The sequence below is a fragment of the Epinephelus fuscoguttatus genome, linkage group LG3 (genome assembly GCF_011397635.1).
Source record: "Epinephelus fuscoguttatus linkage group LG3, E.fuscoguttatus.final_Chr_v1".
Lineage (NCBI taxonomy): Eukaryota > Metazoa > Chordata > Actinopteri > Perciformes > Serranidae > Epinephelus > Epinephelus fuscoguttatus.
This window is the reverse complement of record NC_064754.1, coordinates 5,224,359-5,239,400: the sequence shown is the minus strand read 5'-3', so window position 1 is coordinate 5,239,400 and position 15,042 is coordinate 5,224,359. Positions and strand designations below refer to the sequence as shown.

At 42.4% G+C, this 15,042-nt stretch overlaps 1 protein-coding gene across 1 annotated transcript; it reads left to right on the top strand.

The window, feature by feature from the left end:
* The first annotated feature begins 1,502 nt into the window (after window positions 1-1,502).
* LOC125885351 (aspartate aminotransferase, cytoplasmic-like) lies at window positions 1,503-14,202 on the top strand. Its single transcript, XM_049570840.1, has 9 exons — window positions 1,503-1,732; window positions 5,284-5,465; window positions 8,346-8,469; window positions 8,728-8,840; window positions 9,726-9,830; window positions 10,060-10,210; window positions 10,379-10,544; window positions 10,913-11,055; window positions 13,023-14,202. Exons 1-9 carry the CDS (start codon window positions 1,624-1,626, stop codon window positions 13,160-13,162), a joined length of 1,233 nt encoding a protein of 410 aa, XP_049426797.1. The 5' UTR covers window positions 1,503-1,623; the 3' UTR covers window positions 13,163-14,202.
* The last annotated feature ends 840 nt before the right edge of the window (window positions 14,203-15,042 follow it).

The following is a 15,042-nucleotide window of genomic DNA, read 5'->3' as shown; positions in this document are numbered from 1 at the left end:
GTTGTGCAGAAGTCAGGTTAATACACAGCCGACAGCCCTATTGGACAACTGTTAAAATTCATATTATGGCAAGAACCAATCAGCTAACTAAAGAAAACGAGTGGCCATCATTACTTTAAGAAATGAAGGTCAGTCAGTCCGGAAAATTGCAAAACTTTAAATGTGTCCCCAAGTGGAGTCGCAAAAACCATCAAGCGCTACAACGAAACTGGCACACATGAGGACCGACCCAGGAAAGGAAGACCAAGAGTCACCTCTGCTTCTGAGGATAAGTTCATCCGAGTCACCAGCCTCAGAAATCGAAAGTTAACAGCAGCTCAGATCAGAGAGCAGATGAATGCCACACAGAGTTCTAGCAGCAGACCCATCTCTAGAACAACTGTTAAGAGGAGACTGCGCGAATCAGGCCTTCATGGTCAAATAGCTGCTAGGAAACCACTGCTAAGGAGAGGCAACAAGCAGAAGAGATTTGTTTGGGCCAAGAAACACAAGGAATGGACATTAGACCAGTGGAAATCTGTGCTTTGGTCTGATGAGTCCAAATTTGAGATCTTTGGTTCCAACCGCCGTGTCTTTGTGAGACGCAGAAAAGGTGAGCGGATGGATTCCACATGCCTGGTTCCCACTGTGAAGCATGGAGGAGGAGGTGTGATGGTGTGGGGTGTTTTGCTGGTGACACTGTTGGGGATTTATTCAAAATTGAAGGCACACTGAACCAGCATGGCTACCACAGCATCCTGCAGCGACATGCCATCCCATCCGGTTTGCGTTTAGTTGGACGATCATTTATTTTTCAACAGGACAATGACCCCAAACACACCTCCAGGCTGTGTAAGGGCTATTTGACCAAGAAGGAGAGTGATGGAGTGCTGCGGCAGATGACCTGGCCTCCACAGTCACCGGACCTGAACCCAATGGAGATGGTTTGGGGTGAGCTGGACCGCAGAGTGAAGGCAAAGGGGCCAACAAGTGCTAAACACCTCTGGGAACTCCTTCAAGACTGTTGGAAAACCATTTCAGGTGACTACCTCTTGAAGCTCATGGAGAGAATGCCAAGAGTGTGCAAAGCAGTAATCAGAGCAAAGGGTGGCTATTTTGAAGAAACTAGAATATAAAACATGTTTTCAGTTATTTCACCTTTTTTTGTTAAGTACATAACTCCACATGTGTTCATTCATAGTTTTGATGCCTTCAGTGAGAATCTACAATGTAAATAGTCATGAAAATAAAGAAAACGCATTGAATGAGAAGGTGTGTCCAAACTTTTGGCCTGTACTGTATATTTTTAACTTTAAAAGTAAAAAAAATACATAATATATTTAAATTTAAAAAAAATACAAAGAATGATTGAATCTGAATTTATTTTCAATCAATTAAACAAAAAAAACCAAAAATTAATAAATAATTAATTAATTTCCACAGCTGTGCTCTCATTGGCTATCTCAGGGTAACGTCAGTGTTACGCGCCTTCCTATTGGCTGTCGGATTGACGCCTATATTCGTCTGTCCTGACAGCAGGGTGAAGGTGAACCCGGCCCATCTCTCTCTTCTCTACCCGTCAGTGGAAGCACCCTCTCCCCGTCTCCTCCTTCTGCACCGGGATCACCTGCCTAGCCCCGAGCCATGTCCATATTCAGCGATGTCCCGCAGGCTCCTCCGGTGGCGGTCTTCAAACTGACCGCTGACTTCAGGGAGGACAGCCACCCGCAGAAGGTGAATCTGGGAGTTGGAGGTAAGTTGAGCTACTGCTGCTAATGCTAATGCTAACGCTAAGCTAGCTTGCTGGAAGTGAGTCAGCCCACTAAACGCTGCCGCCACCGGCTGTGTTTGTTAGCTTCATTTAGCTGTGTAGCTTTAAACGTCCCCTCGGTGCGGTGCTGGGGGTGCAATGCTATAAAATATTAGCAGGTCTTTGATTTGACCTTCGCTACAAGCTAGCAACGAGGCTAACGAGCCGGAGCATAAATTAGCTTCATGTTGACAGCTCTCAGCCCAGTATGAATAAGGAAGCAGAGCTGACGTTTACACCAAAAGCACGAGACTGGAGCCACGGTGCGAAATATACAGCAGGTGTATTGCTTGTTTCCCTGTGTCACCTGTGTCCTTGGTGATACATATCTTACAGGTGATGTGTGTTGTCTTTATTGATAACCAGCCTGAAAACTTTAACTCAGTGGTCTGGTAATTTCAAAGCAGCTTCATTTTGATCATCTCATCTTGCTCGTCCTGCTAGTTTTGAAGCTGTCACATCACTGTGTACTTGTTGCATTGTGACAGGTGCCAGGGATGATGTCATCTTTAGTTAGGGCCTTTGCAGGATACTTGAGAAACAACTGTTATTATTGTTGTAAGGCATGACAGCTTATTTGGTTACCTTGTGAAGGCTGGAGCTGCACAACTGCAACTCAGTGCAGCACGCTGTATTTGTAACACCAGAGCCTTTGAGTACCTCAAAAACAACAAGATTATAGATAGTTTAGCTTAGTGCGGTTTAAAGGTCCAGTGTGCACGTTTTTTCTGGGGATTTAGTAGCATTCAGCGATGGGGATTGCAGGTTGCAACCAGCTGAAATGTCTCAGAGTCAGAATTCTGTCAGTGTTTCTTGCTCAGGAGGTTTTTACCCGCAGTCGAATTATCCCCCAAAACAAACAGACCAGATGATTCCATCCATCCATTTTCATCCGCTTATCCAGGGCCGGGTCTAGGAATGCTGCGATCCAACTTTTTCGCTTTCAATCTGATACCGATACCACAGCCCTACGGCCGATCCGATACCAGCGCATATTTCTATCTCTCTGTTCTGACCAATAGGTTCACTCTTTTTAGTACTTATTTTGTAATGTGGAATAATAGAAAAGGCTTGATCAAGTGCTATTACTCAAAATGAGAATAACATACTTCCCGAGATGAATAGTCCACAACAGTAGGTTATTATGACAAAACTTGAGCCATTTATTAGATATTTAAATTTTTAACATAAAATAGGCAGTAGCATTAAATAAAATAACATCTCTGTAGTGACTCTGAGACAAATTAGAAAACGCCAATATAAAAAAATCAAACAAATTTAAAAGAAGGCTTTGTTTGACATCAGTTACATAAATAAAATAGTCATAACTTCCAAAGTCACTTATCTCCACTGCCAGTGGCAGCGTGGTGCTGCTGCTGTGTGTGAAACATAGAACTGCAGGGACCAAAGTTCACCACCCACAGAATATAGGTCGTCCAACTGTTCAAAGTCCAGGGCTCATGACAAAACTTGGAATGGAGTGCTAGTATCGCACTTTTCCCCTGCAGTGCGATCCGATCCCATCCAGCATATTTTCGATCCGCGATCCGGATCGCAGCGTCCCTAGCCGGGTCGCGGGGGCAGCAGGCCAAGCAAAGCACCCCAGACATCCCTCTCCCCAGCTCCTCCTGGGAGAGCCAGCTGATTAAAACCATTATACATAATGAATAAAAAAGATGCACGTTTCTCAGACGCTCGTTGACACATCACAGATGGGCTGCTGTCCCTGCACCTGCTAATGTGTGCTCACTTATTTCTGATCCAGATGTTCAGGAGGTTTTTACTGTGAGCTGAATTATGTGCTAGGTCGCCTCCTCTCCAAAACAGACCTGGTGTTTTAAACTGATACAAACACTGAATAAAGCTGCTTGACTTTACAAATCAGAGTTTCACTGATGGTGTTTGGTGTATCGGAGACGGGCTGCTAGCTCAGCACCTGCCAATGTGTGCACACCTTTTATTCTCTGTTAACTTAACATCCAGATGTTCAGGAGGTTTTTACCGGGAGCTAGATTATTTGCAGAGGTGTCTTTCTCTCCAAAACAAAAGGACCTGGTGATTTAAACCGTAAAAACACAGAATAAAGCAGTTTAATGTTAAAAAATCAGTGTTTTTCTGACACTGCTCGTTGCCGAGGAGCTACTAACTAAAATGGCTGATGTGAAAATGTGAATGGCTGCATCTAGAGCCAGTGTTTAGTTCGTCCATTCTGGGCTACTGTAGAAACATGGCGGTGCAACATGGTAGACTCCCCCTAAATCCTGCACACTGAACCTTTAATACCACATGGATATTTGTTCCTGTAAGGTCTGGGTAGTGAGGTAGTTATTACCTTTTGTAGATTAAGCCAAAAGATAACCTCACTTCTAGAACGGAAAAGCTCAAATCATGACTTGTTGGAACCCTTAAAGTGTCTGTTAGCATAGCATAAGTTTAGTATGACTTTGGAGTGACTTGTATCAGTTAATTATTGTATGAGTTTGTTGGTAGTATGTCTCCAATCTATGCATCTGTACTGGTTTTACACAAAGCACCACAATTATATTAAGTTGCGTGTGTGATGTCATCATTCCCATACAGTCAGCAGAGTTCTTCTTTTACAGTTTAATGACCCCCAGTGAACTTTACAGAAACTGAAGCATTTAAGTTCAAGAAAATACAGCTGCATCTCAACATTACAGGAAACATAATCAGTTATATCAATACTATATTGGTAAATATTCAAACATGAAAAACCTGAAGTTGCTGCCCCTTGCATGGTCTCGGGCTACGATGCACTATTGCACCTCGTTGCCAAAACATATCTGTGTGCACAAAACCAGTTTGGCCTGTAAATTATTGGCAACGGCGAAAGCTTCACCCGTGCAATCAAACCATTAGCTATGGTTTTATCTTTAATAGGACACATGAGTAGCAGTGCACTCTTATTGATTCAGATACTTGTTTGTGTGGGACTGAGAAGAAATCAATGGGAGCAGCAGCTGACACACATACAGATACATCACTGTTTCTGTCCTCTTTGCCACCCTGTCCACATTTTAAACTCACTGCCATGAGCTGTGGTCAGGTGCAGTTTTGACCCTGAACTCGCCACCGATCCAAAACCAACAAGCTACTTGTTTGACCTTGTGTCGTGAGTCTACAGCTGCGGTGAAGGCCTGATATTTGATACAGCTCTGCACAGGCTGCCATACAATCTGAGGGAGCTTGAGTTCTTCAGGAGTCAAATATGTGCAACAGACACACACACTATTCTGGATATTAATGGTGACCCTCAAAGGGTATGTGACATGACAATGAATCACTCACCTTTCCTCTGTGTCTCTTTAGCTTTTATCTCATGTTGAAGGTTATTGCTGTTACTACATTTAGGCTGCATACTTTGAAATAAAACACATTGAAATACATCATTGCTTCAAGAAATCCAACTGTGACTAACCAGAAGGCTTTGGGGCCCGGTGATTAAGTGCTGTGTTGCTTTGTGTCTCCTCCAGCTTACCGTACTGATGACTGCCAGCCCTGGGTGCTGCCGGTGGTGAAGAAGGTGGAGCGGCTGATCGTGGAGGACAACAGCCTGAACCACGAGTACCTGCCCATCCTCGGCCTGCCTGAGTTCCGCTCCGCCTCCTCCAAGGTCGCGCTGGGAGAGGACAGCTCTGCCATCAAGGAGAACAGGGTGAGACGCACACGCTGAAAACTGTCGCTCTGCACACTGGGTCTGGTGCAGTTATTTTAAAATTGAGCATAACCTGGTTAACATTTTGTTCAGAAGAGACTGTTGACATGAGGCTGTATGTGGACAGCACAGTGTGTGGAAATGTTCTTGTTTATCTTCTTAACCAGATGAAAAGATGTTGGTATCTACCCTGGAGTTTAGCCTAGTTGAAATGAAAATGTTTGTCAGTGTTTTCATCTGACTCTAGATAACATGACGAACAAGCAAACAAAACAATTTTTCTTTTAAAACAGGTTTTTAGCTTGTCTTTTAGTCTCGATCACGGGCCACACTCAGCCCAGTTTGATTGGCCAGACCGGTAAAACCATTGCATAATAACCTATAAATAACAACCCCTTCATTTTTTTTGTGTGTGAAGACCTTCTGAAAACGTTCATCTATTTACAAACAAATGAACAGCCCGTGATATCATAAGACAAATATGTCCACATTCAACAGTATGACTCAGTTTTTCCACATTCAGTCAGTCTGCTACTCATGTTCATTACATGTGCTTTTTTTTTCATAATTTTTCACTCCCACTAAAGTGGACGCTTTTGAAGAAGCAGGTTAGGTCATCCTCTGCCATACAAACCATTCACAGTCTGAAGTTTCGTCAGTGCCTCAGCAGCAGGGTTCCACCCAGATTATTTTAAGACATAAGTCTGATACAGATTCTTTTGTACTGAAGCTGCTGGTTGACAATATTTTGCACAATGTTGAATAGTATTCATTGTTAATTTCAGAGAGTTGTTTTCTGGTCTGGGTGGTGTTTTACACTGAGTATCTACTTACTGTTTAAATTTCTCCTGAAGCCTGGCACCTCTTAGTCTTCACAAGTGCATCAATATTCCGTGTGTTAAGTCATCTAGTGGGCCGGATTGGACCCTTTCGCGGGCTGGTTCTGGCCTCCTAGTCTTATGTTTAACACCCCTGGTCTAGATAAAGATGTGATATTATTAGTATTAGTGATGCTGGTCTTTTTCACGCTACCTTTAATAATATCCTGACTTCACTGACTAATAATTTACGTCCAAGGAGTGTAAGAATAGTCAATAATATTGTTTATTTGCTAGATATTTGTAGTCCGTATAAAACATTATAAGTCTTCTTTTTTTTTTTTCACAGGCTTTCGCAGATGCAAAATGTTAACAGTACTATTCAAGGCACATCACTGTAGATGTGGATTCAGACATGACATTTTTTTTGTAACTTCATTGCCTTTAATGCACATTAACAGGCAATTATCATCACAAAAGAAAACAAGAAATCACCTTGAGATTGGGTCTCATCTGTCACGTAGAGATAGCACTGTATAAAGGTAGAGCACATATACACTTATCTAGTTCTGTATCTCCAAAAAAGGGATATTTAAAACAATAAATAAAATCAATAAATGAATAAAAATAAGTCAAATGATAATAATAACAGTAGTTATTTAAATAAAATTTAAATTTGAGGCATAAGAGTCGTAGGATAGATAGTCAATAACTGGGGTCCATCTTCTCATAAAAACAGGTACTTTTAGCTGTAACTGGGCAGTCATATATTCCATCATGTAGATGTGCTTTACTTTCTGTAACCATTGAGCGATCATGGGAGGGTTAGGTTTCATCCAATTAATAGTAATCATTTTTCTTGCAATCATCAACAAAACATGTAATATATAACATTGTTTTGTGGTAAACAGGTGGTCAGGAAACACATCTAATAAAAATAACAGAGAGTCCACGGGGAGGTCCATTGCCAAATGTTTTTCCAGTTCTTCTTTGACATTTTTCCAAAATATTTGTATTTTCGGGCAGTCCCAAAATATATGAGTATGGTCACCGACCATACCACAGTTCCTCCAGCATTTGTTGCTGGAATTGTTTTTGGAGACAAAAGTTGTTCACGGTGTCCTGAAGAACCTGATTTTGACCTTCCAGTCAAATTCTTTACAGAGTTGGCTTCCAACCCCCTTGTGGCGTCTGGAACATACATTTTCCCAAGAGTCATCATCTATTATTGCAGTTCTCATTGTTGCTTGATGTGTAGTGTATTGTCTGACAGATCCAGCCTTAGTTTTTTGTACATGTGAGATACTTGTTTTTTTGTTGAGGAACAGTGTTCAAACAGATGTATAAAGTGGCTTTCTATATTTGTAGGTTCCTTTCGTATATTTTCCCAATCTGTATTTTTTGTAACATAATGTCTGATTTGTAAATATCTATGTTGGTCACTTGAAGGCAAGGCAAACTTGTCTCTAAGTTGTGAAAAAGATTTAAATACATTCCCATCCAGGAGTTGATTTATTATTATCAGACCAGCCTCCGCCCATCTTTTATAAGCCCTGTCAGACATGGATGGTAAAAACTCTATGTTCCCTACTATAGGCATGGCCCGTGACAGAGCTACAGCTCCCTTTAGTTGTTTTTGGACTAGATTCCAGACCTTCAATGTGCACACATGACATTTTGTTGATAAAAAGTTTATTTCATAAATCCCATAAATGTAAATAACAGTTATTTGCAACCTTATTAAAAAGTCAGCTTTACAATCCTGAGGTTTTTTTTTGTTTGTTTTTTAAAGATTATTTTTTGTGGGCTTTTGCCTTTAATGGATAGGACAGTGTGTGAAATGGGGAGACAGAGAGAGAAAGTGGGGACTGACACGCAGCAAAGGGTCGCAGGCCGGACTCAAACCCGTGACCACTGCAGCAAGACAATGCCACTGTACATGGGGCACTATCCACTACGCTACCGACGCCCCCTGAGTTTTTTAATTTAATATATGTTTGACCTGGTCTCTTTATTCTTCTCATGTTTCATCCTGTTTCCCTCCTGCTGTGTCCTCTCTCAGGTGGGAGGGGTCCAGGCTCTGGGTGGAACAGGTGCCCTGAGGATCGGGGCAGAGTTCCTGCGCCGCTGGTACAACGGCGTCAACAACACTGCCACACCCGTCTACGTCTCAGCGCCTACCTGGGGTTAGTAGACAGCTTTGAAGCAAGTAATGAGTACAACTGTGATATGGAAAAAGAGTGCACTAAATTCCCTAACATTTCCTTGAACTTTTGCCGCTGCACCTTAACGCTACAGTCTCCTTGAACTTTTCATCATGGCGATTGACAAACTTTCTTGATTCTGTTTTAAGGATGGAAGGGAAGTTAGTAATGAGGGTCACTGTCAGTTTGATAGGTGAGTTGAGGTTTTGAACACCTGTTCTATGTTCTTCTTCCTTCCAGAGAACCACAATAGTGTGTTTGCTGATGCTGGCTTCAAAGACATCCGGCCCTACCACTACTGGGATGCTGCTAAGAGGGGCCTGGACCTCGCCGGGCTCCTGGATGATCTGGAGGTGAGATGAGTGAGCCCAAACTGGTTCAGCTGATAAGAAATTAACGTTAGATAAAACTAGGATGGTGGAACTATAATATGGAATTTCTGGTGGCTGCTCAGGCTGAAAAAGAAGACAGAAGGCACTGTTAAGCAAAATTAAAATGGTAGCCGACAAAGATTGAGCTGTTTGGCTGTATTTGGGCTTTAACCAAGAACAAAAGGGTTAAGTAGTAGATGAAACAGACTCAAAGGCAACTGACGTGCTGTTGTGGATCCCACTGCTTTTCTTGGCAAGTCTTGCCCCACTGTGCTGTGATTGACTGAGCCTCGACGTGTCTTTTAAGATGGTTAGGGTGAGGACAAAGAGGTCATGGTTCAGGCTAGTACCAGCCAATCAGTAGGGTTGGACTTGCTGAGATAACGTGCAGCGTGACTAGACTGTGACATGTCACTGAAATGATCTCCCTGTTGTCACTTGGTCCTGTGACTTGTCGTGTTTCTAATCATGTTTGCGTCTCACATCAAAGTGATGTCACATATTACAGATTTACAACTCTAAACATCTACATAAACACTCATATAACTATAATATAGATGCCGATAATGCACCTTTTTAATTCATGACACGAACCACGTGAAGCGCACATGAGGAAAAAAGTAACACCTGCACACTTAGTCCATGCAGCACAAGTTTAATGAAGACAACATTTCGATCCTACTTGGAACTATAATTATTCACTTTCAACTCACGAGCCACTTGCAGGCAACATCTACTCCAAGAATTCAGTCTCCCTCCTGACTGTCATTCTTTGGAAACTGCATTTAGACCATCATCAAACATTAAACATTGTTTTAAATCATGATTTCAGAGCAGTTGTTTTATATGAGCTTCCTCTGTCAACAGAAAGCTCCAGAACATTCCATCTTCGTCCTCCACGCCTGTGCGCATAACCCCACCGGCACCGACCCGACCCCGGACGAGTGGAAAAAGATTGCAGAGATCATGAAGGTAAGATGATGTTGTTGCTGCGGGTTTAAATCATATGCAGATTATGGTGTCTGTCACATGGTGTCCCTGTTTCAAGCTCGTTGTGATGCAGCAGGGTTTTTTTTTACATCTACATCCCAAACTAAATCGCCAAATTATTGATGTCTGCTTTAAGATTTTTTAATTCAAACTGTATTCTTGGGCTGCTTTCTCATCTTTTACATCTTTCATATCTTCTTTTTCTCTCTAGAGGAGGAACTTGTTTGTGTTCTTCGACTCAGCCTACCAGGGTTTCGCCTCCGGCAGTCTGGATAAAGATGCCTGGGCCATCCGCTACTTTGTCTCTGAGGGCTTTGAGCTATTTGTGGCTCAGTCCTTCTCCAAAAACTTTGGCCTTTACAGTGAGTACACATGATACTTGATTTTTTTAGGGGTGATTTAAAGCACAACATACCCCAAGGGCTAATATTTTAAAATAATCACATACCAAAAATAAGTTTAAACTAACACAGAGTATGGGTATCGTTTATAGAAACATGATCGATTCTTATCGTATGTTCTGTTATCAGATGAGAGAGTTGGCAACCTGACCATAGTTGCCAAGGACAACGAGAACCTGACCCGCATCCTGTCCCAGATGGAGAAGATTGTCAGGACAACTTGGTCCAACCCGCCGTCTCAGGGAGCACGCATCGTCAGCAAGACCCTCAACTGCCCCGAGCTCTTCGCTGAATGGTACGCTCTGAACAGTCAGCGTGTCCCAGAGCTGCTGGTGACGCTTAAGCTTGAGCCACTTAGCATGTTAACTGCATATATTTGAATGTGTAGCATTGTTGCATCACTGACAGGTGCAGTGTTGCCTATCTGTAATTTACATGTCTAGAACACAGATATGCAAAGCGTTTTATTGTGTAAAAATGTGTCATACATGCTCTACCCTCAGCGAATCGCACATGAAACTTTCACAAGTTGTGGGCTTTGAGAAAGTTGCAGTGAACTCAGTTTATCTCAGCTAAGGAGTCGACTCCACTGTTTTTCTCATTTCTTGCCTCGTGTCTTTTTCTTTTTCCCCTCTTCTCCCTCCTCTCCGCTCCCTCCTCTAGGAAAGGTAATGTGAAGACCATGGCAGACCGCGTCCTGCTGATGAGGGATCAGTTGAAGAGCAAGCTGCAGGGTCTGGGCACCCCGGGGACCTGGGACCACATCACCCAGCAAATCGGCATGTTCAGCTTCACCGGCCTCAACCGTGAGTGGAAACACACACACACACACACACACACTCATAGAGGAGCATGCAGCTGGTGATATCAGGGTTGTTTCGTGAGTGACGGCATAATCCTCAGTTTGTGTCAGCAGCTGTCTTCATGTAAAATATTAAGGGAGAGTAATTATTCACGCATCACTCAGGTGCAAGGCTATCAAAACAGTGTACATGGGAAAAAAAGTCTGCATACTAACTCCATGCCACAAAATAGAAGAATAATACAGACAACTTTAATTTCTACTTGTGAGAGACAGTTGTTTGAGAAGTTGAAACCACACCTATATTTATTTATAGTGCACACCCATAGGCTGACAGGCTCCGTGGGAACAGGTGTTGTTAACCATCTAAATCCCTCAGGGTGATAAAACACTCACAGTCACGCATGTTCATGTAGAATATTACCATGCGTATGTATTAACACATTTATCAAGTGGCAACTGCTGTCTGGTTAGGATGCAGCCAGATGCACAAACTGACCCAACATTTATCTGTTGTTTACAAACTAAGACCCAACTTGAGCTGTCCCATCATCTGACTGCTCATGTTTCTTGCCTGTCCAATTTCTTCTCATTGATGTTACCTTGTTTTAAGATTTCAGTATCTCACTTAGGGAGTGCGGTGTGAAAGAACGCTGAAAATAAGACCCAGTTTGAGTGTGAAAGTTTATTCTTAACCTTGCAAATTGTATGTTGACAACTATCCTAACTCAAGGTTCACTTTAAAGGAATATTTCACCCAAAAATGATCATTTGTATATCAGTTACTCACCCTGTGTTACTAACACCCACTAACATTTGGCTTTTGTACTTAATGGGAAAGGCTACAATCACCATTCACTACCAGGACAAATGACTCTGCAGTAGTCATGACTATTTATCAGCTCCAGCTCCGATTGGCTTTGATTGATGGTATTGAAAATACAACACCTGGGTGGATAAGCTAATTTTAGCCTCTTTCACCAGCTTGGTGCAATGATGCACTGCTACAAAATACCATTCGTCTCCGTCTAAACAGCGCTCAAACATTATTCAAACTTTAGTCTGTACCAAGAGAGAGACTGAATAAGTAAGGGAATAAAAAAGAAATAACCACTGTAACATTTTCACTGGCCTCATGCTGCTTTTTCCTTATTAACTAACCTGTTTTCCTGTCCGTCTGTGACATAAACGTGACACATGGTGTTGGAAAACCCTGCATACAGGTGGTTATTTTGGTGGAACAGGCGTACGCGTCTTATTATCCAATCGTGTGCTCAGTACTTTGTAAACATGTGCATTTTCACTTAAACCTTACCATTGAAAAACAGTGTTAACAGCCCTACTCATGGACAAGTAGTGCGCCTGAGCAAATTCGTGCACTTGAACTTGACTCAATGAACTTGAACTTAACCCTTTGACTTTAATACATCAAGATTTTCCTGTGTATGTGGATTCTTGGTTCGCTGTGGAGGCATGTGAGAGAAACAGTTTCCTTCACACATGCCACATCCATCACAGCCTTCCTCTTAGCGTGCTCAGTGTAGTTAGATGACAGCGTCATGGATCACGTTCTCCAGGAAGACCTTCAACACAGCGCAGGTTTCCTCGTAGATCAGGCAGGAGGTACGCGTCACTCGACCACGCTTGAGTCCTTTTCCTCCTTTGCCTCTGCCACTCTTCTTCTCTCATAAGTCACTGTTCAATTGGTGTTTCTCCATTTAGCTTATTTTCAAGTTATTTAATCGAGGTGTTTTATTGCTGCTTAAATGTAGTCGACTAACTAGTTGACTTTTATATGGGCGACATTCTGGAATATTAACGGCCATATTGCCTGTCAAAATAAAGTCAGATGTAGTTGAACATTCCAGAAAAATCTAGTCAGAGAATCTTGAGTGTAGTGAAGTGTAACAAAGCATCAGTTCTTCTTCTACACCATGTGTGACCGTCACTGTGTCGTCATGTGTCTTACAGCCAAACAGGTGGAGTACATGATCAAAGAGAAGCACGTGTACCTGATGGCCAGCGGTCGCATCAACATGTGCGGCCTGACCACCAAGAACATCGACTATGTCGCTCAGTCCATCCACGAGACCGTCACCAAGGTCCAGTAAAGGCTGCTCCTGTCCGCCCACTTCCTGCCTCCTGTACGCCACAGGAAGTAATCGTCTTGTCTGTGCCCTCGTATCCCTCCCCTGCTCATCCTCGCCTCCGATTAGTTAAACTGCAGCAGGGATTTTGCAGTTGAACCAATGAGAGGGGGGATGCTTTACTGTTCTCACATGAAGGTATAAACCTTTGGGAGGTGCAATGATTTTAGGAAGACACTTGAACGCACAAAGTCAGGTCTCACCGTCAGCAGAGCTCCACACCCAAATGTGTAAAATGTGTTTTTAACCAGGTCCCTTCATTTTTAGACTTCCTGTTTTTGTGCTATCCAAATCATTTCTGGTCACAAAAGATCGCTCGCTTCCTCAGTCGTTTATAGCACATCAGGGGATTGAATAAGATGTGTCTGTAATATTGAACAAAATGCCACTCAGGTGGGTTAATGTAAATAGATGTAAGCACTGTTAGAGGTCCTGATGTGTCCCGCAGAAGCACTGGAGTCCAACTTCACTTCAGCTCTGAGCCCATAACAAATCAGAAAGATTATGACTCCTTTTTCCAGCCATCAGATTTTACAATTTCAGAAATTAAATACATTTTTATTTTATGAATAATCATTTCATCTCAGGACTTTTCTTATGCTGAAGTTTTAGGAAGGGCATTATGAGCACAACGGTTATTGTCTCTGTCTTGTGACCAGACTGAAAGGTCATTTAAAGGTAAATGCATGTGCCTGATGTTGTCGGTTTTGCCTTTGTCAGACCTGTGCAGCTACGTAGAAGATCATAATGTTAATAGAACGTCACAAAGTGACTCTGTGCCATCAGCGAACAAAATCACCTCCTTTCTCTCCCTGCTCTTATTTTCTCTCCACCCTGCAGTGCCCTTATTGTGTTGCAGAACGCCTCTGTAAAGCCGGTTGTTGTAATGACCTCAGAGCCTGACACTTGTTGGCCACATAACCACACTCCCATGTGGTGTTGTTTGTAATGGCACACGGCAGTATGTGTGTTCATGCTGAAATAAATTATATACAGGAACCAAAGCTTTCCTTGCTGCCTGTTTTTTTGTTGTTGTTTGTTTTTTCAAATTTTCAGGCTGTTACAGTTTCTACAATATCTACGTGTTTGAAGTAAAATCTCATATCACAATCATTGTTATATATTTTCTTATATTTAACTTTATTGTGTAGTACGGTGATAACAGAACAAGTGAAAACAGGTGAGGAAGAGACACAGAATAAAAAAATAAAGACCAATAAAATCCAGCAAAACAAAATAAAACGATACAGAACAAGGTGTAGATCACAGGCTGAAACTGGTGGGGATACAGGCACAAACTGGTATCCAGCAAAGCAAAGGTAGCAGGCTGGTAGGTCGCAGGCCGACACCAGAGCCAACCATAGAAAAGAGCAACCTCGTAACACAAGAGGAGACGCCACAGCAACAGAAAAGCTGGTGTCAAATCAAATCAAAGTGAGAAGAGAGACCAGAAACATCCTCTCTGGTGAGGTGGCGGCTGGTATCAGTTGTGGGCAATGCCCAGAAATCACGCTCGCATCACGATTACAATGACCAACATGATCATAGTTATCAGTCATAAGAGTTACTGTTAAAATGTACTGAAATGTACCTCACGCTGTAAGGCTGAAATGTCTCCAGACTGCTGTCACTGCCTCTTGACACGTTTTCACTCATGAAAAATGTCAGGGAGACTGTTGCCAACTTTAGTTGATGTTGGGCAGTATTTACTGAATTTTTGAAAGTGCAGTACTCATAGTTTTAATGGTAATTAAAAATTTAAATGTTGATACAGACCATCTGGAATTTCATCATGAAACCGGTAACGGATTCATCCCTAGTATAAAGGAAGTCGTCCTGAAACT